The following is a 22,894-nucleotide window of genomic DNA, read 5'->3' on the forward strand; positions in this document are numbered from 1 at the left end:
TGGAGACAGCAGAAAACTCTCAAGGCTGGGTCCTCCCAGCCTATAGCTGGTATGCAAAAGAAAAGTTACGAATCTCTTCTAGTCACTATTCTCCTGGTCTGCATTTAGGTCAGGACATTTGAGAGTAACAGCAATAAGCAACTGTTTGGAAGTAACTGCATTTCAGTGCAGGTGGATGTCAGATGAGACTGTGTGGAACCATAACAAATTTCAGTCATTATTTAGAGTACTAAAGAAGGTGAGTTATACTTGGTCCGTATTCTGTCCTCCCCTTTCCTGAAGAAACAGAGAGCAAGTAGCTGTAGAAGAAAGCAGGTGATTATGAAAGAGATGCTTGATACTGCTTATTCTGAAATCAATAGATACTCAGGCATTCCTAGTCCAAAAAGGCAAATACTGAAAAGTAGAAAGAAAAGCTTTCAACATACATGATTTGATTTGATTTGTTTGATTTGATTTGATTTGTTTGATTTGATGTGATAGTTTAGCATTTGTGCAACAGAAGAGATAAATTAGGCACATAGGTGTGACAGATGTTGGGAACAGACCTGCATCAATTTGGAATTTGCCAGGAATGAGATAAAATAGCTAACAGACTTTAAAATCCTCTGTCATGAAGGAAGAATTCTTTGAGTGTTTGAAAAAGATAGGACGAAGACAACAAATTCTTTGAGAACTCCAACTGAAATTTGATACAGAAAAATCAGGGTATGAGAAATGCTTGACGTACTCTGTCTGTGTACTATAGGAAGACTACAAGAGAGGAAAGAAGCAGAGAAGGTTTTGCAGAGCCTTTCTCCCAGACTGTGGAATTACCACACTTGGGTTTTGTCATGTTCCTGTCTTGGCATGATGAACCAAAATTCAACATGGGACCAGAAAATGAAACAGCAGTTACTGAGTTCATCCTAGAGGGTTTCTCAGGGCTTGATCAAAGACTACAGCTTGTACTCTCTCTGGTCTTTCTGCTCATGTATCTTACAACAGTGGAATGCTACCATCATTTTCCTCGTGTGTGCAGATCACCGCCTCCAAACTCCCATGTACTTTTTCATTGGCAATCTGGCCTTCCTGGAAATCAGGTTTACATCCTCCACAAGCATCAAGGTGGTTGTGGTCCTGGGTTCTGGTAGAAGAACAATCTCTCTAAGCAGCTGCTTTGCCCAATCCTCTTTCTATTTTGCCCCAGGCTGTACAGAGTTTGTTCTACTCATTGTCATGTCCTTTGGCCGCTGTGTTGCCATTTGCCAACCTTTGTGTTATGCTGCCATCATGAAGCCTCAGCTCTGCATGCACCTGGTTGTTGCTGCTTGGGTCACACGCTTCACACTCTTGAATTACCACCTGGGCATCCTCTCCCAGCTGACTTCCTGTGGCTCAAATGAGATCCACTCCTTTTTCTGTGACAGCTTCCCCTTATTCAAACTGTCCTGCTCTGACACCAGCCTGCTTTGGAACGTAGACTCTGTGTTCTTATCATTTGTCATCCTGGGTTCCTTATGTCTAACTCTGGCATTTTACATGTGCATCCTTTTCTGTGTTCTACATCTCCCAGCAGCCTCTGGGAGGAAAAAAAGCTTTTTCTACATGTTCTTCCCATCTCACCACCTTGGCCATTGCATACCGGACATGCATTGCTCTCTACCTGTGTCGTTCAGCACCTTGGCCATTGCACACTGGACATGCATTGCTCTCTACCTGTGTCCTTCAGCACCTTGGCCATTGCATACCGGACATGTATTGCTCTCTGCCTGTGTCCTTCAGCAGATGTTTCCTTGGAGAACAGCAGAATTGTAGTATTGCTGAACACCGTCCTGTACCCATTCTTAAATCAAATCATCTACAGTCTTAGAAACAAGACTGTCATACTGGCCCTCAATGAAGCCATTGCCTGTACAAAAACACAGCTTTTCCCCCAATCATGAGGCATTTCTGGGCAGCAATTCCAGTGATCTGCTATCATATGTTAAATAATTCCAATGCCTATGTATGTAACCTCGAGACAGAGATACCTCAGCAGATTTATAGAATCATAGAATCCTTTCAGTTGGAAGAGACCTGACATTGGTGCCAGCAACTGAGAGAGCAGAGTGACTGGACATAACAGTGTGTGCGCATGTGTGTGACTGGAGTTGTCTGTACCAGTATCTGGAATGGGGCTGCGGCCCTGGGGTCTCATGTGTCCTGGTGTCTGCAACTGGCAAGGCCGGTGTCCTGGGGAGGTGTCACAGTCCATTCAGTGATGGACTCATGATGGTTCATTTACCTTAATCTCAAAGCACAAAATTAAGGCAACCAAAATGCCAAGGGGTTATAATTCAATCAAACAGTGCTATTATATTATTTTGCCTGTAAAGCGGCACGTGATAAAGAAAGTAGAGAAAAAGGCAGGAAAAAGAAAAAGGGGGGAAAAGAATTGGCTACTACCAAGCGAGTCTCAAGGTGTCCCTCTGATCCCAGGTCCCATAAAAAGAGTCCTGCTGGTCCTCCCTTGTGATCTGGGATCCTTTGGTGGTGGGATTCTCAGCGATGTCCAGTCGGGAATCATCTTATATGCTTCTTCACCCCTCCTTGCTCCCATGGATTGAAGCCAATCTCTGCCTTTGTTTTGCAATCCAGGCTTAACTGCACAGGCCTGAAGAGTCCCCGCTCTGCTTGTCAGAACTGCTCTGTGCCTGCGTCACCTTGCATTCAGGGGTCTCTTACTGGTCCGCTGGGTGGCCTCAAGACCCTCTGCAAGCCTCTGCACATGCTCTTCTTCGTTGGCCTTTGTAACGGGGAGGAGGTGGGGGCAAGGTTGGCTGACGCAGCAGGTGAAATCCACCTTCTGGACAGCAGCTACTGCCCCACGTCGGAGCAACCTGAATAACACAATTATTTTCCTCTCTCCAAGTCCTTGTACAAATCTCTCTATCAGCGCATCTGTTCTTCAAGTCCCTCATGGCGATGTTCAGACAAATACTGTTCTTCGGACCGACTCTTACACCTTGATTCTGAATTGTGGTACGAAATGTGCCAGAGCCATCAGAGAGGTTCTGAGGTCCTTGGAAAAGGCAGTTGTCAAACCTGTCTTCAAGAGGGGCAGGAATGAGAACTGTGTGAATTATGGGCTGGTCAGTCTGTGTCCTTCCACGTGAAGTGGATGGGACAAGCCTTCCTGCAGCCATGTTCAGGCATTTGGAAAACAAGAAAGGGATTGCTGAACCCAAATGGGCAGGGAAAGAAGGGCACGTTGTGCACGTGGAATTTCACAAGGTGTCAGACATGGTTTCCTGTGGTGTCCTTATAATGCGATTGGTGCCCTCTGGGCTGAAGAAGTGGATGTTCGGTGGGAAGTTGGCTGGATGATGAAGCCCAAATGTCACCAGTGGTACAAAGTCCCCCATAGAGCCAGTTACCAGTGGAATCCCTCAGGGACCAGCACTTGGGCCAACACTGTTGAACGTCTCTATTCTCCCCCTGTATGATGTGACACAGTGAACCTTCAGCTCCTTAGTGGATGGTGCAAAGCTGGGCAGAGGCCTTGGACAACCTCACCTGGGTCACCCTGCCCTGAGCAGGACAGTGAGACAAGATGGTGTTCAAACCTGAGTTGCTCTGTGATTCCAGGAATCTTTCCCTTGGAAACGTTTTGGAAGAAGGAATAGGTGGAGGAACAAGAAAATATAAAATACAGGCAGAAGAAGAGATCTAAAAGGTGTCAAATAAACAGAGCAGTTCCTGTGAAGAATGTTTCTCTACTCAGACTGTTAGCAGGAAATCTATAACCAGCTCCCCAAACTCCCTGTTCTGCTCATTGGCCCCCTGGGATTTACAGCACATTTCTTTACATCAGATTCTGCACTGAAGTTTGCACTGATGGTTACAGCTTCTTCGCAGGAATTGCTTCATGTTTCCTTAGAGAACTGCAAGTAAACAGGCACCGGGGAATTTTTAATTAGAGGAAACAAAAAAGGAGAAAAAAAAAGAAAACACAATAGAACTTAATGATGTTTCTCAGTTCTGTGGTTAAATGAAGTAGTTTCCAGCGAGGTCCATTGCCATAACTCAAGAGTTGCCTGTAGGGAGTACAAGAACAACTGCTGAAAGACTTTACCTGCCTGAAGCTCAAAGCAGAGTGAGAGCTGAGAGGCTCTGAATGAGCCAAGAGTGAGAGGTGAAGAACCTCCGGGGAGTGATGGAAAGTGCAAATGTCCAGACAGGCTTCTGAAGAGATGAGTTCAGACACGGTGAGCTGGGTAAGGACAGGTGGAAACTCCTGGATGCCCAGGGGATTAAATACATGTAGTGATAGACAGAGTTCTGGCACTGCAAGCACAGGGAAAGGCCAATATTTCATCTCCCACAGTCCATACACATTCTGAAAATTCATATTTTGGCAGGATAGAAATTCCACAGACATTTTATTAGAAATATTGAATTATTTCATCTGATTAAAAAATAGAGTGTGGGGATTTTTGTTCTTTTTGTTGTTGTTGTTGGGTTGGTTTGGTTTTCGGTTTTGAGGGGAGTTCTCAGGTTTTCGGGCTGAGCTCCATGGTCTCGCTATAAGCACCCAGTGCAAACCTCGAGAGGCCCCGTGTACCTGAGGTGTTTGCCTGGGACTGGCAGGTATCAGACCAGACTGATAGAGCCATGTCGCTTCCATCATTTACATCTGGTATTCAAGACTTGTGTGCTTAATTAGAAAACTTTCAGGACTGTAGGTAAAGAGGCAGGTACGTGAAGAACACTGAGAAGAAGTGATAGAAGAATTATGCAGTTGATATCACAGAATCATAGAATCGTTTCAGGTGAAAGAGACACTCAGGATCATTGAGTTGAACCATAATCTGACTCGAGCACTAAACCATCTTCCTTAATAACCTCGTCTAAACTCCTTTTAAACCCCTGCAGGGATGGTGACTCCACCACTGCCCTGGGCAGCCTGTTCCAATGCCTGACAGCCCTTTCCAGGAATAATTTTTTCCTAATATCCAATCTAAACTTTCCCTGGCACAACTCGAGGCCATTTCCTCTTGTCCTATCACTTGCTACTCATGAGAAGAGACCAACACCCTCCATGTTCCAACCTCCTTTCGGGCAGTTGTAGACAGTGATAAGGTCTCCCCTCAGCCTCCTCTTCTCCAGACTGAACCCACCAGTTCGCTCAACCACTCCTCATCACACTTGTGCTCCAGCCCCTCAGCAGCTTCGTTGCCTCTGCACTCTCTCTAGTGCCTCAATGTCCTTATGATAAGGACCAGATTCAAGGTGCAGCCATACCAGTTCAAGTACAGTGGCACAATCACTTCTCTAGTCCCACTGGCCACACTATTCCTGATACAAGCCAGGATACTATTGGTGGCCTTTTTAGCCACCTGGCCACACGCTGGCTCCTGTTCAGCTGCTGTCGATCAACACGCCCATATCCTTCTCCACCTGAAAGTTTTCCAGCCACTCTTCCCCGAGCCTGTAGCGCTGCCTGGGGTTGTTGTGACACAAGTGCAGGACCTGGCACTTGTTCTGGTTAAACCTCAGACAATTGGCCTCAGCCTAATGATCCAGCAGCTCCAGATCCCTCTGCATGACCGTCCCACCCTCCAGCAGATCAACACTCCCACCCAACTTGGTGTCATCTGCAAAATTACTAAGGGTGCCCTCAATCACCTCACCCAGATCATTGATAGAGATTAAACAGAATTGGCTCTGATACTGAGTCCTGGGGACACCACTCATGACCAGCCACCAATTGGATTTGGCTTCGTTCACCATAACTCTTTGGGCCCATCCTTCCAGCCACTTCTTGATCCATCACAGATACACCATCCAGGCCGTGAGCTGCAGCTTCTCCAGGAGATGCTGTGGGATATGGTGTCAAAGGCTTTACTGCCGTCTAAGTGCGCAACATCCACAGCCTTTCCCTCATCTGCTAGGGAGGTCACCTTGTCATAGAAGGAGATCAGGTTGGTTAAAAAACACCTGTCTTTCATAAACCCATGTTAACTGAGCCCGATCACATGGTTCTCTTGTAAGTGCAATGTGATGTCAAGATCATCTGCTCCATGACCTTGCCCAGCACAGAAGTTAGACTGACAGTAGTTCCCCAGATCCTCCTTTTGGCCATTCCTGTAGATGGGCATCACATTTGTCAACTGCAGAAAAGCTGTAACAACCAGGCGCAAACTTCAGTCGAGAATCTGATGTAAAGAAAAGTGATGTAACTCCCAGGGGGAGTTTGCTTGGTTTGCTTTCTGAAGCAGAAAGGAGGAGCCACGACCTCCAGGCAATGGGAAGGGGGATCCTGTCCCTCACACACGGCTCAGGGCTCTTCCTGGGACCGTGGGATGTGGGTGTGCAAGGCCCAGGGAAGGACAACACTGGGACAACAACTTCCAGCTTCCCCATGGGGCTGCAAGGAGGCACCGAGGCCCCAGTGCCATGAGGACAGCATGTCTTCTCCTGGGCCTCAGTGGCAGAGACAACTGCCATGGCCAAGGGGACAGAGACCTGGGATCTGTGGGTCCCTTCCAGCCTTACAGCGCCCTTTGCCATCTCCACCACAGGCTGTTCCACACGATCCCACACCTTCCCCTCTTTCCCTGCAGGCTGCAGACACCCATCTTGCTTCACCACCTGCTCTCACCCCAGCATTTCTGCACCTTCACTGCTGTGTCTGCACCCTCACTGGCTGCTCTTTGGAACACAAACCATGGGCTGATCCAGCTCCCTCTGGGTCACCTCTTGCCCCACAGCACTGCCCTTCCAGCGACATTTCTTCCTTCTCATATCCATTCCTCACCTTCCAAACTGTACTTTCTGATATTTTTTTTTCTGTTTCCTTCTTATTCCCACTATCAAGGAAAGCTCAGCCACCTCAGAAACTTCCCTTCATGCAGGGAACCCAACCTGTTAGGCTTCTTGTGGTCTTTTACCTGACCAGAGAGAAGTCACCTCACCATGATCTTCTAAATCCCACAACTGCTGCTGTTCTTTCAGCTTCTCTGACAGACACAACCATGTTCCTGCGTCTGTCCCGTCATATTCTCAGGTGGGATGGACATGACAACCCATTTCTCTTCCTGGGTAGGGCCTGTGGGCACTTTGGCAGAGGTTCTTTCCCAGCCATGTCCCTGCTGCTGGGCTGTCACCTCCAGACACAGAACTGACCTCACTGTCCCCTTCACAGCCACGTGATTCTGACTGGATTATGAGTGTCTGAGACACAACTGACCTCATAATACCACACACACCCATCCCCCTCCTTAGCACCCAGGACCTGACCAAGACTGAACCGTGCTCTACACAGTCCTACCCCTGCCCCTCTTTCCCACAGGCTGTAGACATCCATCTTGCTTCCTCACCTTGTTCAAATTATTCAAATATATTTCCTACTAACAATGAGAGTGAAAAGCACTCCTCACTGGAACTGCTGTATTTATGTTAACACAGCACAAATGTCCTCTTTTGCCTTTTTTTTTTTCCTATTCTTCCACCTATTCTCTCTCCTGAAACCTCTCCAAGGCAAAAATTCTGTCAAATCACAGAATAACTCAGGTTTGCAGAGAGCCCTTGTCTCGCTCATCTTGTCTCACTCTCCTGCTCAGGGCAGAGTGAACCAGGTGAGGTTGCTCAAGGCCTCCACCCAGGTCTGCATCATCTTCAAAGGCACAAAAGATTCACTCTGTTACATCATAGAAGGGGAGAATAAAGATGTTTAACAGTGTTGTCCAAGTGCTGGTCACTGAGGGATGACACCAGTAACTGGCTGCACACAGGACTTTGTACCACTGGTGATATTTGGGCTTGATTGTTCAGCCAACTTCCCACCCAGCATCCACTTCTTGAGCCCCATCAGCACCACTCTGGCCAGAAGGAGACCATGTCTGAGCCTTGCAAATGCCCTGTACACAACATGCCTTTCTTTCCCCTGTCCATTTGGGTTCAGCAATCCCTTCCTTGTTGCTCACATTCCTGGAAATGGATGCAGGAGGCTTGTCCCATCCCCTCCCAGGGAGGGAGGAAGGTTGGCCAGCCTGTTATTCTCCCCATTCCTATTCCTGCTCTTCTTGAAGATGGGTTTGAGGTCTGAGTTTTCTAAGGACCCCAGAGCCATTCTGGTTTCCTTGACACTTATGAAAGCACAATCTGGAATCACAAGAAAGGGTGACAGAGCAGACTGGAGCACTTGCAATGATCCTGTCCAAGGCAGCTGAGACGAATCTCACTGATCCAGTGGGGTTTGTTAATGGAGTCACACACAGAAATGTCAGGTTCTGTCAGGCATCCATATCTGAGTTGGTCTCAGGACTCCTTGTTCACCCAGGGATGCTCAGAGACAGTCTGTCCCTATTACACACAGAGGCAGGAGTCACAGTGTCCCTTTGGCCTCCTGTTGCCACTCCCAAAGGATGGGAGACACCTCAGCCCTGGGCTGTGTCACCTGCTCTGCACTCATCTGAGATGTCCCACGTCATGAGGAATGGACACAGGGAGCTCAGTTAAAGGAAGCACAACCCAGTGCTGCATTCAAGTGATTTTCCATAGGTTGTTCCTCACAATATGAAGTGACCTCAAGACCTCGTCTGTCTTGCAGGCCTTCACGGAATGGAAAGGAATAGTTGATGGTGTTTGTGCTCGCTCAGGTTCATGTCACCTCACGTACATGATGTGCATGCTCACATCTCATCTGTACAAGGAAAACATGGACTATCCATTGAGTGTCCATCCATGGAGAGAAAACAGCCTCTGTGGGTGAGAAGCCAGTGCTGGAAATGGTGGTTGTGAGGGGCCAGTCCATGGTGATTGACCTGGGGCTCCTTCCATGGTTTGTCCAGTGCACTGGGGCACAGCCCAGCACCTGCTCTGCTGGTCCTGCAGGTCTCTGGCAGGAGACCTGGCTGTGAGAGGACACTGCTGTGTGCCAGCCCTGCACACACACACTGTTCAGCTGTACAATGGTGTTTCATCTGAGGGTTACTTTCTTGGACACGTTATTGAGAAAAACTTTGTAAGAAGTTGAAGACTTGAACCTTCCAGCTCTGCCCATAGAAGATCACCTTTCTGTCTGGAAAGGCTGTTGTGAGGCCAGCTCTGTGACACAAGTGCCCATTGCCTGTCCCTGCCTGTGCTCACAGGACTGACACACAGCAGGACGGTGACCAAGCTGCCAGAGCACTCAGGCCTTGCACCAACACAAGGGATGAGAAAGAGAGTGTGGGAGTGGAACCAGAACAGCTCTGGAAGAACTGCTACTCCCTGGCGGGGCTGCCAAGCTCGACTTTTTTCCCCTCCTCTCATGAACACAGGAACCATCCCTGGAGTTCTAAATATGTGCTTTTAAGAAGGATATAGTGAAAAACAAGTCACTAAAGAGCCTTTTATTCTGTTTAGAGACAAGGAGAGCACGGCTTCTCATTTACACAGCCAACAGTTATAAAAGAAAAGTGAATTAGAAAGGGGATCACAACATTATCACAATAAGAAAACAACTAATAACAACAAAAAATCCAGATGACAGGCTGGACCTGTAATTAGCTACATTAAAACGCCTATGTAGAAGCAGATGGGCAATTTATTGCTTTACAAAATAATAAGATATGAGTTTCCACAGGGCATCCTTGAGCTCCTGGTTCCTCATGCTGTAGATGAGGGGGTTCACTGCTGGAGGCACCACCGAGTACAGAACAGACACCACCAGGTCCAGCCATGGGGAAGAGATGGAGGGGGGCTTCAGGTAGGCAAAGATGGCAGTGCTGAGGAACAGGGAGACCATGGCCAGATGAGGGAGGCAGGTGGAAAAGGCTTTGTGCTGTCCCTGCTCAGAGGGGATCCTCAGCACGGCCCTGAAGATCTGCACATAGGAGAAAAGAATGAACAAAAAACACCAGAGGTCAAACAATACACTAACTACCATAAGCCAAATTTCCCTGAGGTAGGAGTGTGAGCAGGAGAGCTTGGGTATCTGGGGGATTTCACAGAAGAACTGGCCCAGGGCATTGCCCTTGCACAGGGGCAGTGAAAATGTATTGGCCGTGTGCAGCAGAGCATTGAGAAACCCAGTGGCCCAGGCAGCTGCTGCCATGTGGACACAAGCTCTGCTGCCCAGGAGGGTCCTGTAGTGCAGGTGTTTGCAGATGGCAACGTAGCGGTCATAGGACATGACTGTGAGGAGACAATACTCTGCTGTGATTAAGAAGAGAAATAAAAAGAGCTGTGTCTCACATCCCAAGTATGAGATGGCCCTGGAATCCCAGAGGGAATTGGCCATGGACTTGGGAAGAGTGGTGGAGATGCAGCCCAGGTCGAGGAGGGCGAGGTTGAGCAGGAAGAAGTACATGGGGGTGTGCAGGTGCTGGTCCCAGGCTATGGTGGTGATGATGAGGCCGTTGTCCAGGAGGGCAGCCAGGTAGATGCCCAGGAAGAGCCAGAATTGCAAGAGCTGCAGCTCCCCTGTGTCTGTGAATGGCAGGAGGAGGAACTGGGTGATGGAGCTGCTGTTGGACATTTGCTGCCTGTGCAAGGAGGAAAAGATAGTGAAGGTTTAGATGAGACTTCTCTGGGAATAATCAAAGCCATTTCCCACAGACCCTCCCACCCTGTCACACAAAGAGACAGTTTTCTTTTTCCAGGAGAACGTCCTGGCTGGAGCCCTCGTCAGTGCTTGATGAGTGTGCAATGAAGAGCAGGGTCTCTGCCCAGGGGCTCCTGAGGAGTCAGCCTGACCCTGTGTGATTGGGTGGGCAGGGGCCCGTCTTAGGGTTCAGCTTTGTCAGCTGAAACCGCTCCTGGTGCATAAGGGACTGTCAGCATCTGTACCCCCAGGCCTGAGAAACTGAGTTTGAGAGGTTTGGCGTTTCTACAACTCCTTCTCCCCTCCAACCCTGGGGAGTGTTGTTGGGTGTCAGAAACCCTCAACATTTGTGCTGCACTCAGGGAGAACAGAGTGAGCCCTGCAAGACCAGAGGATGCCTGTGGGTCAGTGCAGAGTGACGGCAGTTGCTCTCTCCCTCTGTCTTGCTCCAGCTGCCCTGGGATGGCACCTTTCTGAGATGGATGCTGATCACACTCCCATGTTACTCTGAAAAGCCACCAGGCACTGCTGAGAGCAGAGGGATCCACCTCAGACCATGACAGGTCTCACCCTTTCCTAAGGTCTCAGCACCCAACGTTTAGCCCCGGACACACACGGCTCATTCCCCAGCCCCACAGACTGCATTGCCCACAGCCCACAGGTCAGAGCAAAGCTGGGACACGTGTTCCCATGGACACACCTGCAGGAAAGGACCCACAAGATCAGGCTGTGACTCTGCAGCTGAAACTGCCATCCCCAGAGAGCCTGACAGCAAGAACAAGATCCCAACAGCAGTGACCCAGAGCAGGGGAGCAAGAAGGAAAATGCGGTGAGGGTGGGGGTGAGAGAGGCCAGGGCAGAGGCAGCCGGGCACTCAGACAGCGTCACCCTTCCCCAGCTGTGCAGCCACCTCCCAGACACCAACATTGCTGGGCAGCTGCTCTCAGCCCCTGTGCTCTGCAGAGGAACCGGAGCTCTGGCTGCACAGGAGCTGCTTCATGCCTTGGAGCCCCCGGCCCTGAGGGCAGAGGCTTTGCTGGGTGGGAGAGGAGGCCAGGGGGCTGCTCAGAGGAGGGATCTGCACTGCAGGGTAGCACAGGGACTTTTCTCTCTCCCATAACAATTCCGGGTTCAGTTTCCTCTCATTTCTGATCATTTCCCTGCTGCCTGGAGATTCTGCCCCTGGGAGGTGTTTCCCTGTCCATGTCTCTTCCCTGTCAGTGCTCACAGACCATCCCACCCTCTGTGCCCTCCCCCTGGCCCTACAGATCCTTCCTGTTCACAGGGCACTGCCTGGGGACATCTTCCTGTTTGCAGGCTGGAAAACAGGACAGGTCAGACTAAGGCTGATGGGTCCAGCCAAGGTGATGCAGGTGCTGTGCACAGGCAGAGGGGTGGTGAAGGGATGTTATGAGCCTTCTGGCAGATGTACTGATCACTCAGAGTTGCAGGAGTCTCAGTGACTTGTTAAAGCATGAGAGTTCATTTTGCATTTATCCTTTCACACATGCCCCTCCCCACCCCCCCAACTCCAGTCTTGGAATAGGAAACTGAAAGGACAGACTCAGGTAACCTCCTTATCTTTAAAGTAATACCTGTACACAAGCAGCAGAAGGACTCTCCCCTGCTGGGGGTCTCTTCTTCCCCACAGTTTCTCCCTTCCTTGATGTTGGGATCTCCCCCGGCAGGCTGAGCGCTGACCCTGGCAGGCGACAGAGTCCCTGTCTCAGCACAGCCCTGGGGTGCAGGGACCCTGCTCTGCAGGGCAGCCCTGGGCACCCCTGGGTGCTCCCCCTGCAGTCACCCTCAGCAGAAGCTGCCATCATGCCCTGTCCCTCTGACAGTGCAGCAGGGAAGCCCTGCTCTGGAGTGTGTTCTTCTCTACAACAGAGATACTGTGAGAGAGACCTGACAGGTCCTGCAAACTGTGTCATGTGCCGGCTTTAGGAGATTCTGCCAGGAAATGCAGCTGCCTTGTCCTACAGCGAAAGACTTACTGTGTCAGGATTGTGAAGATTTGTGTCTCATTGACTCTGTAGCAACCAAACCCCTACATTGCCTTTCCCCTCTCTGTGCCTGGCTCCTGTGCCCTCGGTGCTGCAGGCAGAGCCCTCAGCCCTGCTGCGCTTTACAGAGGAGCTGCTCCTGGGCAGAGCTGTCTCTCTGCAGCGCTGCCACTTGCCATGAGCTCCCTGTGTTCCAGGAGCCCAGCCCAGTTCAGCAGCACAGGAGCAGCCCATGATGTCCCTTTGTCCCCTCTGGGCTCCTCCAGGTGTCCCTGGGGCTCCAGGGGCACATCCTTTCAAACAACCTGAAGTAATCAGTGATGTTGATTCTCTCTCCTCTTCAGAGACACTTCTCACCAGCATTGTATTCTTCATATTAAAAATTAAATTGCTATGAGAATCATCTTTTCTTGTCCCATCATTACACAGGACACCAGGAATGTTACAGCAAAGGTTTTTTTTTCTCCAGGCTGGGGGAGGAATATCTTCAGTTGAAAGAGTTCAGGCATTTTGTTCTGGTTTTATACTCCTAGGTCTAGAGAGATATTCATCAATCTTTGGCCATGTCATGTCTGTGCTCTGATTCAAAGCCTTTGCACACATGGGCTCTTGGACCCTTGGTACCAGGTTTCTTGTGGCAGGTCAGAGCTGGGCTGGTGCCACAGCTGGGGTGGTTCAGCCCAGATGTGAGGCAATGTCCTCAGCCAGGGACCTGACTGGGGGAGCTGGAGCTGTCAGTGCTGCAGACAGAGCTGTGAAACGGATGGAATAAACTGCCGGGCAGGGTGGCAGAAGTTAGTTCATCTGGTCTGCAAGGACAGCAGCCTCCAAGCACAGCAACAGTCCAGATCAGAACTCGGTCTAGACCTGCACTGAAATTCAAGGGCCCCATAATGAGCTGTTACTACTGCAGGAACAGTTAAAGGAGAAACAAAGACCCTGTGTGGCCACTGAAGAATTTAATAAGGGAAAGAGGTGAGAATCCCTGTGTCCTCTTGTCCTCCATCTTCACCAGCAATGTGTCCCAGGCCTCTGTGGCTGGAGTCAGAACAACCAGCAGTGGATGGGGATCAAGTCAGGGGTCACTGGAAGTAACACAATCCTCTCCAGTCTATGGGACAGCAGGGGCAGCATCCCAGGAGCTGGGACAGCAGGACGATGTCACAGTGAGGCCACTCTCCACCATCTTGGAAAGCTCATGGAGACTGGGGGGACTCCCTGACCACTGGCAGCTCTCACACAGTGTGTGCACTTTTCAAAATGGCCAATGGGTGAGCAGGGGAACTAAGGGCTGTGCCCCAGAGCATGTCCACTGGGACCCCATTTCTGGGTGTCTGGAAGAGAAGGTGACGGGGTTTACCCAGGGCAGGTTATTCCTCTTTGCTTTCTGTGAGGAAAGGACAGGGTGGTGGACGTGGGCAGAGCAGTGGTGGTCTGTTACCTGGAAGTCAGCAAGGCATTCAGCTTCATCCCCCACAATATTCTTGTGCCCAAGGTAGGATATTATGGTCTGTGTCAGTGTGCAAGTAGATGGGTAAAAACAATCTGGATGGTTGGGCTTGGAAAGGTGCTGTAGAAAGGGAGAAACTTTCCAGTCATGAGGACAGTCAAGCACTGGAAGCTGTTTCCCAGGAGTGTGCACTCACTCTGTCCCAGAAAGTGACCAAGATGTGTTTGGATAAAGCCCTGAGTAATCTGGTCTGACCCTGCTGTGAGCAGAAGGTTGGTCAAGACACCTCCCGAGGTCCCATCCAGCCTGAATGACACTGTCCTTCCTTCCCCTTCATGTTTTCAAATTAGGGAGAACTCTCAGGTTCTCCCAGACCACAGATGTAATTCACATGAGGTGCAGGGCTGCTTTACAAGTGCCCGCAAACAGTCCTGACCACACCTTTTCCATCCTTTTTCTTTTGCCCTGAGCCAAGATCTCATTTTTTGCTGTCCTAATGCCTCTCCAGAAAGAACAGCCCATGTTGTTAACCCTTTCATAGCAGGTTGTTCAAGAGGTGTCAGCATCCATGTACAGAATCTGCACATCAGCCAGACACAAATCCATCATTATAAAAATTGAAATGAGGCACTTGACCAGCTCCTTGCACACAGATACCAGCGTGACATGTCTGCTGGGATGCCAAGGAACACCTAAAATCTGCGTGAGTATGTGAGGTATGTGAGTCCTTGTTGGGTATCCTGGCTTGTCTCCTGACCCATGTGGTGCTTCAGGCTGTGAAGAGAATCAAAACCAGCCTTTGGACTGGGGTAGTTCCATTTTACACATGTCACACAGGGCAGATGAAGGGAGCTCAGAACTCCAGACTCTGCTGCACTATTGGGACTGCAGAGACTGGAAATTCAGGTGACAGTGTGTGTCAGTGCACACATATAAAGATTCTAGCTTCCTGTGTACCTTTGCACTGACCTGGGATCTGTTCCTTGTTTTTCTTTGGCTAAAAAGGAAACAACTCCCCTATGCCACCTCTGCCTCACATCAGAAAAAGAAAGGAGAAAATGTATGGAAAAGGGATGATTTGGGAGAAATTCTGTCCAAGAGGTGTATTCTTTCAATGATAAAAAATATAGAAGTGAGAGAAAGCACTGTTCTAAGAACTTCATGCAAGAGGATAACTACTGAGATGTAGTATATGTTATGAGAAGTGAGGATGACTGTTGGAAAGGATATTAAAGAGCTTTAGTCCATTAGCATAAGCAAGAATAACGAATTCTCTGTTACTGTTATTAGTGATAGTACCACTGATCAAAAACATCTTTTAGACCGTCTCTGTTGTCCCTTGTCTCCAAAGCTCATCCTGCTCATAGTTTGACAGGTTTGCTGCAAACCCCTGTGACCCAAATCTCTGCAACTGTCTCTGCTCAACAGCCTTTTACCCCAGGAAGGGGAAAACTGCCAATGCAGGCACCAAACCAGTGCCCAACCTGCCTGGAGAGCCAGGACAGTTGTGCCACACAACAGCAGCCTCTGAGGGAAGCTGGAGGTGATGGAACTGAAATGGTTTTAACCAAAATCATAGAATCATAGCATCATAGAATCATTTAGGCTGGAAAAGACCCTTAAGAACATGGACTCCAACCGTAAATCAAACACTGCCCAGTCCACCACTAAACCATGTCCTAAAGTGCCACATCTCCACATCTTTTAAACACCTCCAGCAATGGAAGCTCCAATCCTGAGCTGGCAGGACACCATTGGCTGCAGTTGGACATAAGATACTGGTCATGGCTGTGAGTTCAGCCCTCGCTGGCAGAATGTCTCACACCCTCACTGGGGAGGGCAGGGGGTTGGGAGATGGGAGCACGTTTCAGTTCCAGATCCCAGCACAGAGCCCAAAACATCCTGCCCTTGAACCTGGCATCCCATTTCCTGAGATGCAAAGCTGGTGGCCTTCTGAGGATAATCATGTTAAAGGCATGAATAATCCTTCAAGTGTTTGTGTAATATGTTTAGGAATGTCAGTCGTATATGCTTATATTTAAATATCTGTAAAATAGTACACTGCATCTGTGGCAGCCCCTATGGCAATGACAATTAAATAGATATTTGCACTATAAGGCTCCATACCTCATCCACAAGCACACATCTAAGTGGTTCAGATGAAGGGTGGTGTGGCAAACGTCACCCTTTGTGTCCCCAGGTGATGGAAACTGCTCATGTGCCTCTGCAGAGAGTGGCAGGAGCTGGATCCCCTTCTCAGGTCAGACTCCTTCCAGGAGAGACACAGACACAGGGGGAACTCATCAGGGCTTTACGGCATTTCACTCGGCATCAGTTTTGACATATTGGGTGCTGTCCTGTGACTGCCCTTTCTGCACAAATGATCACACAAACACAAACATTTAGTAAGACATGGTCATAAAGGGCTGTTATGGACAAGAAAGCTCACCGTGAACTCTGGAGAGAGCGAGGAAGTTTATAATAAGCACCAGGAAGAACCATTGGCCATTGTAGGTGTGGGAGAGGGTCAGGGCATGTCAGGGAGAAGCAATGAGATGGCTGATGGCTTCAGTGAACCCTTCCAGCCATGTCTGAGCCCAGAAATGGAAAGCAGTTGATGTCTGCAGGTGGAGGAGGAATAGGAGGAAGATTTTGCTGGGAATATGGAAGGAAGAAAGGCCTCTCTTGGGCTAATCATGTATGAAAGTGATATTTCCATCCTCTGGGCATGGCTGTGCCTGGGAGATGGGGAACGGCTGCTGCTGGGGTGGCTGTGCTCAGTCATGGCCCATGAGCTGACCCTGCTCTGCTCCTCTGTTACACTGCCCACACTTGGATGGACCTCAGGAATCATCCATGAACCTGGTGGATCCATGAGCCTCCTGGAGTGTTGGGGTATGGATCCAAACAGAGGATTCAAGCGAGTCTGGGACTGGGACATTGAGGTGACTGGTGACCATTGCCAGGTGTATGAAAGAAGCTGGATGAGTTGTGAGGAACGCACAGGCATTTCCAACTCCACAGAAAACCAGAGACTTGCAGTTAAAGCAACAGCACTTGACATAAAACCCACAACCAAAACACGAAACACTCACACTGACCACAGAAAAAGCCTTGAAAAACATTGGAGAAAAATCTACCAGGTCCCAGGGGTCAGGGCTCAGCCATTCTGGTGATGAACAAGCATCAAGGGCTCAGCTCACATGGCAGAAACTTGGGGTTTGCTTTTGCCTTTCACTTCATTAGACGTTCGTTCATTCTTTCAGTATCTGCAGTTCAGGATCATGGCAGCAGAGGGGTCATTGACATCGAAAATGCTCTTAAAGGCCAAGGCTCTGTGCATCGTTTTCCTAAAGGCTTCAAGTCCAGTGTGGATGATTAGAGAGATTTCAGGAACAGCCAAAAAGGGAGCATTTCCACAATATATAGCAGTTAAGCCAAATTTCTTCTATTTCCTTCCCTGCTCGCCCTTCCCTCCCTTTCCAGAACACGTGGCATCAGCAGCCTCCAGTCCATACTGATGTGTTGCATCTCCTGATAAAGACTGAATATGTCAGAAAAGTGGGTACCTAAGTCACCATGTGAATGAGGAGACAGACCAGGACACCTCAATAGGAGTCACACTCCTCTGGACCAAGAGGTGGGTGTTTCTGGGAATCTCAGGTGCCACAGCACAGCGATAGTTGTGTTCAGGAGCTGGTCAAGTGACCCATCTCCTGGTCTGTAATGGTGTCTGAGTTTGCTCAGGTCACCCCTGACTTGAGCCCCATCCACTGCTGGGTGTTCTCCAGACTCCTGCCTTCAGGAACCAAGTCCCAGGAGACCTTGCTGGTGAAGATGGAAGCAAAGAAGCCATGACGAACCTCAGTCCAGTCTGATTCTACTCTTATGAAGTTCAGCAGCAGGCCCATGTTCACCCTGTCTATTCTCTTACTGCAAGTTAAGCTCTGTCAGCTCATCTTGCTGCCCATCCCGTGCAGGTACCAAGTCCAGGGCAGCTTTGGCATCATCCCCACATCCATGGACAAGGTTTCTAAATTCCTCCTTTGCAGCTTCCCCCGCTCCCACCTCCTGTGTGCTGCCTTTTTGCCCTGGAGCTCCATCAGTTCAGAGGAGCAGCCTCACAAGATAAATGCTTCTGTTCATGGGTACTTGGAGAGATCATTCTTGTGCTTGGAGCAGCCTGTCCTGTAAGGATTATCAGATTTCCTGAGCTCCTTCACCCTTCAGACCTACTTCCATGTCACCACTTTGCCCACCATCCCCCAGTATGTGAAAGTCTTCTCCTCTGGAGCCCACCAGCCTGTGCTCTGCTGCTGGTCTTCCTCCCTCCCCTCTGGTGCCTGGGCCCCCTCTGTGTCCTGCTCACAACAGCCAAGGTGGACACTGATGTTCACATCCCTCACCAGCTCTTCCTTGTTTCCCAGTTCCAGATTCAGGTGAACATCACCCTTGTTGGCCCACCAGGCAGACATGTTAAGATGTTGGCCCAGGATCCTCTGGACTGTTGGCACCTGCAGCTTTTCCTGGCCAGTGAATGTCAGGGCAATTACAGTTCTCCATAGGAACCTGCTCATTGACTGGTGACTTCCTCAGGTTACTAACAGAATATCTCTTCCATTTCTTCTCCATGATCAAGTAGTTAGTAACACCCAACACGTTGTCACCCTGTACTGGGTTTACATGGCAAAGTCTTGGAACTGGGGGTGAGTGTGGCTGTGCTACAGTTGTCACCACTCTGAGAAGACAACAGGAGTTTGACCAATGTCAGACAGAGCTGATTTCAGCTGCTCCAAGATGGACCCACTCCTTGCTAAATCTGAGTCACTCAGTGATGCTGGTAGCACCTCTGGGATATTGTATTTGAGAAAGGGTAAAAAATGCTGCACAACAGCAGGTGGGAGAGAGGAGGGAGGAGATGGGAGAGAAAAGCACTGCAGACACCAAGGTCATATCCCATAGGATCCAAGTAGGTCCCTCAGCAGGCCAAAGCTTGCTCTCCTGAAATCCTGCTCTTTGCCTTGTTATCATCTTCCAGGAGCCTCAACTCTACTTTCCCATCCCCAACTGTTCCATCCCTGACCAACTCTTTGCGGTTTGTAAGTGTGAAGTCCCACAGGGCACCTCACCTCACTGACTCCTAAGTCACCTGTGTCAGGAAGATGTTGTCAATGAGCTGCAAAACCCGCCTTGTCCCCAGCCAGGAACCTGGGAGGTGTGGGTCCATAGTCCTGCCCTTGGCCTTGCACAGCGCCACATCACACTGCCCCAGGAAGGGCCCTGGGCAATGTGGGAGGAACAGGATCTGACTCCCCAGGGTTGGGGGTCAGGGCTTAGTCCTTTGGTTAATGAAACACATCCAGGTTTATGCAGCATCAGAGACACCTTTACATTGCTTTTCCTGACCTGTCATCACTGCCTCCAGTTTTCTGCTCTAACCAACCTCTGCAGTCAGTTCTTCAGTTGTGTCCCTCAGTGGGACCCATTAATATTACAGGAAACTTTGGAGTTTGCATCTGAGTTTGACTTCCTGAGAAGTTTCTTCATCGTCCCCTCAGAGTCTGAGGTTCATGGACTCAGCACCAAACCCACCAGAGGGGTCATTAAAGCACCTTGGGCTGCTCCTGTGCTGCTGAGCTGGGCTGGGCTCCTGGGACACAGGGAGCTCATGGCAGTGGCAGCACTGCAGAGAGACAGCTCTGCCCAGGAGCAGCTCCTCTGCACACGCAGCAGGGCTGAGGGCTCTGCCTGGGGATCTCAGGACACGAGCAAGGCAGAGAGAGATTAAAGGTGGTCAGGACTGGGAGGATGACTGAGAGCTCACTGGAGGAGAAACCTTTGCAGCCCTTGCCGTGGTAAGTCTCTGGTGCAGGGCAGTGCAGCTGTAGCTCCTGGAGGCATCTCCTAAAACTGGCACAGGCACAGCTTGTGGGATCTGTAAGGACGGGGCTCTTGTCAGGCCATGTTGAACAGCTGTGAAGCCAGGTGAGCACCCAGGGGTGCCCAGGGCTGTCCTGCAGAGCAGGGTCCCTGCACCCCAGGGCTGTGCCGGGCAGGGACTCTGCCGCCTGCCAGGGTCAGCGCTCAGCCTGTCCAGGAGATCCCATGGCAGCAGCTGTGGGTGGAAGGAGCGACCCCCGGCAGGGCAGGCAGGGAGCTTGTGGGGTTGAAGGGGGTTGTGTGGGTCAGGGCTGCTCAGAGCTCCAGATCCCCCCACAGACATGGCAGAGGGTCCTTCTGAACAATGACATTGATACAGCAACAGCTGCAAGGGAAGGAATCTGTGCTTTCAGTTTTCCACTCTTGCTCGTTCGGGTGTGCAGTGGGAGATGGGGATTTATTTCTCTCTTTGGAGAAGACACTGAGACCCCAGTTCTCGTCAGGACGTGTCTGAGCTGCTCCTGAGCCCCTGCACACACAGAGCTGCCCCTGTGCAGTGCCAGGAGGTGTGAGCAGGACAGAGCTGAGCACACAGCGGGTGGGATGGGGTCTGCGATACTGACAGGGAGCACACCCAGGGACAGACACACAGCTGCAGGCAGCACAGACATGGACAGGGAGAGGGAGCTACAACCTGAAATGCTTGAGATGGCACCCCCCTGCCATCCCCCGCAGCACAGACACATCTCCCAGTGCAACCGCTGGTCTCCTCTCCTCCCCAGCAGACCCTCCCAAAGCCATGGGGTCCAGGTCACGAGTCTCCACCTCAGCAGCTGGACCTCCAGGTGAAGGGTTCCTGGAACATGGTACACAAAAAAGGTGCTAAAAGTACTTGCTCTACAGTGTCATTATGTGAGTGGCAGCAGCACAGCCAGGTCAGGAGAAGGTTCCACAGCATGCCTGTCTGCCTTTCTGTCCTTGCCTTATTTCTCAGGAACACCACAGTGTTCTTCCCTGTTTCTCCACCTGTCCCTGGTGCTCTTGCTCTCTGGGGTTGGGGTGGGAGTTTGGGTCACTTCTTGTTCTGACACAAACTCAAGGCGTCTTGCCCCAAAGATGTGTTCATGGAAACCAGATGCCCAAGCTGTCTTTTAGGCTGTGATGAACAGCTTTTTCTCACTTGGTAGAAAGAGAGAATGAGCTGAAATATCCCTCCATCAGGGAGGGTGTTTTCCATGAGAAACAGCATGTTTATTTTCCTCAGAGAGGTCTCCCCTAACTTGTCACTGACTTTTCCTCCTTGCACAGGTCCTCATGCCCACAGGCAGCAAATGTCCAACAGCAGCTCCATCACCCAGTTCCTCCTCCTGCCGTTCACAGACACACGGGAGCTGCAGCTCTTGCACTTCTGGCTCTTGCTGGGCATCTACCTGGCTGCCCTCCTGGGCAACGGCCTCATCATCACCACCATAGCCTGGGACCAGCACCTGCACACCCCCATGTACTTCTTCCTGCTCAACCTCGCCCTCCTCGACCTGGGCTGCATCTCCACCATTGTCCCCAAGTCCATGGCCAATTCCCTCTGGGACACCAGGGCCATCTCCTTTTTGGGATGTGCTGCTCAGCTCTTTTTGTTTTTCTTTTCCATTTCAACTGAGTATTTTCTTCTCACCATCATGTCCTATGACCGCTACGTTGCCATCTGCAAACCCCTGCACTACGGGACCCTCCTGGGCAGCAGAGCTTGTGTCCACATGGCAGCAGCTGCCTGGGCCACTGGGTTTCTCTACTCTCTGCTGCACACGGCCAATACATTTTCACTGCCCCTGTGCAAGGGCAATGCCCTGGGCCAGTTCTTCTGTGAAATCCCCCAGATCCTCAGACTCTCCTGCTCACACTCCTACCTCAGGGAACTTGGGCTTCTTGTGGTCAGTGCCTGTTTAGCTTTTATGTGTTTTGTGTTCATTGTGGTGTCCTATGTGCAGATCTTCAGGGCCGTGCTGAGGATCCCCTTTGAGCAGGGACGGCACAAAGCCTTTTCCACCTGCCTCCCTCACCTGGCCATGGTCTCCCTGTTCATCAGCACTGGCATGTTTGCCTACCTGAAGCCCTCCTCCATTTCCTCCCCATCCCTGGATCTGGTGGTGTCTGTTCTGTACTCAGTGGTGCCTCCAGCAGTGAACCCCCTCATCTACAGCATGAGGAACCAGCAGCTCAAGGATGCCCTGAGGAAACTGAAGACTGGATGGTTTTCTGAATCAATAAACTGCTCATCTGCTTCTGCATAGTTGTTTCAAAGTAACTATAGACCCAGCCTGTCATCTGGATTGTCTGTTGTTGTTAGTAGGGTTTTTATTGTGATAATGTTGTCGTCCGCTTTCCTAATTCTCTGTCTGCTTTTCTTTTATAGCCACTGGTTGTTTAAATGAGAAGCAGTGCTCTCCTTGTCTTTAAAGAAAATAAAGGGCTCTTTAGTGACATGTTTTTAACTATATCCTTCCTGCAAGGCCTTTTTAGAGCTTCAGAGATGGTTCCTGTGATGGATGGAAGGGAAGAGTCCATCCTGGCAGCCCTGCCAGGGAGCAGCAGCACTTGGTCATCTAGAGCTGTTCTGGTTCCACTCCACACTCTCCTTCTCATCCCTGGTGTTGGTGCAAGGCCTGAGTGCTCTGGCAGCTTTGTCACCGTCCTGCTGTGTGTCAGTCCTGTGAGTGCAGGCAGGGACAGGCAATGGGCACTGCTGTGACAGAGCCGACCCCAGAACAGCCTTTCCAGATAGAAAGGTGATCTCATATGGGCAGGGCATGATGGTTTGGCTCTTCTTCCAAACCCTCTCTCAAACATATGAGCAAGAAAATGGTCACAGATTAAACCACCAGTGTACAGCTGAACAGCGTGTGTGTGCCGGGCTGGCACACAGCAGTGCCCTCTCACAGCCAGGCTCCTGCCAGAGACCTGCAGGACCAGCAGAGCATGGTCTGGGCTGTGCCCCAGTGCACTGGACAC

The 22,894-nt window shown here is 50.3% G+C and overlaps 2 protein-coding genes across 2 annotated transcripts; both read left to right on the plus strand.

Moving 5' to 3' along the window:
* Window positions 1-869: 869 nt before the first annotated feature.
* On the plus strand, window positions 870-1,925 carry LOC309452445 (olfactory receptor 6X1-like; the record flags this gene model as incomplete). Its single annotated transcript, XM_082077067.1, is given in 4 exon segments — window positions 870-988; window positions 990-1,569; window positions 1,571-1,647; window positions 1,712-1,925. Coding segments are annotated over 4 exon segments (990 nt in total).
* Window positions 1,926-21,219: 19,294 nt separating this feature from the next.
* Window positions 21,220-22,176, plus strand: LOC309452452 (olfactory receptor 14A16-like; the record flags this gene model as incomplete). Its single annotated transcript, XM_082077073.1, has 1 exon — window positions 21,220-22,176. One exon carries the CDS (start codon window positions 21,220-21,222, stop codon window positions 22,174-22,176), a length of 957 nt encoding a protein of 318 aa, XP_081933199.1.
* Between the last annotated feature and the right edge of the window lie 718 nt (window positions 22,177-22,894).

This window comes from Streptopelia decaocto, assembly GCF_964273445.1.
Source record: "Streptopelia decaocto genome assembly, contig: HAP1_SCAFFOLD_60, whole genome shotgun sequence".
Lineage (NCBI taxonomy): Eukaryota > Metazoa > Chordata > Aves > Columbiformes > Columbidae > Streptopelia > Streptopelia decaocto.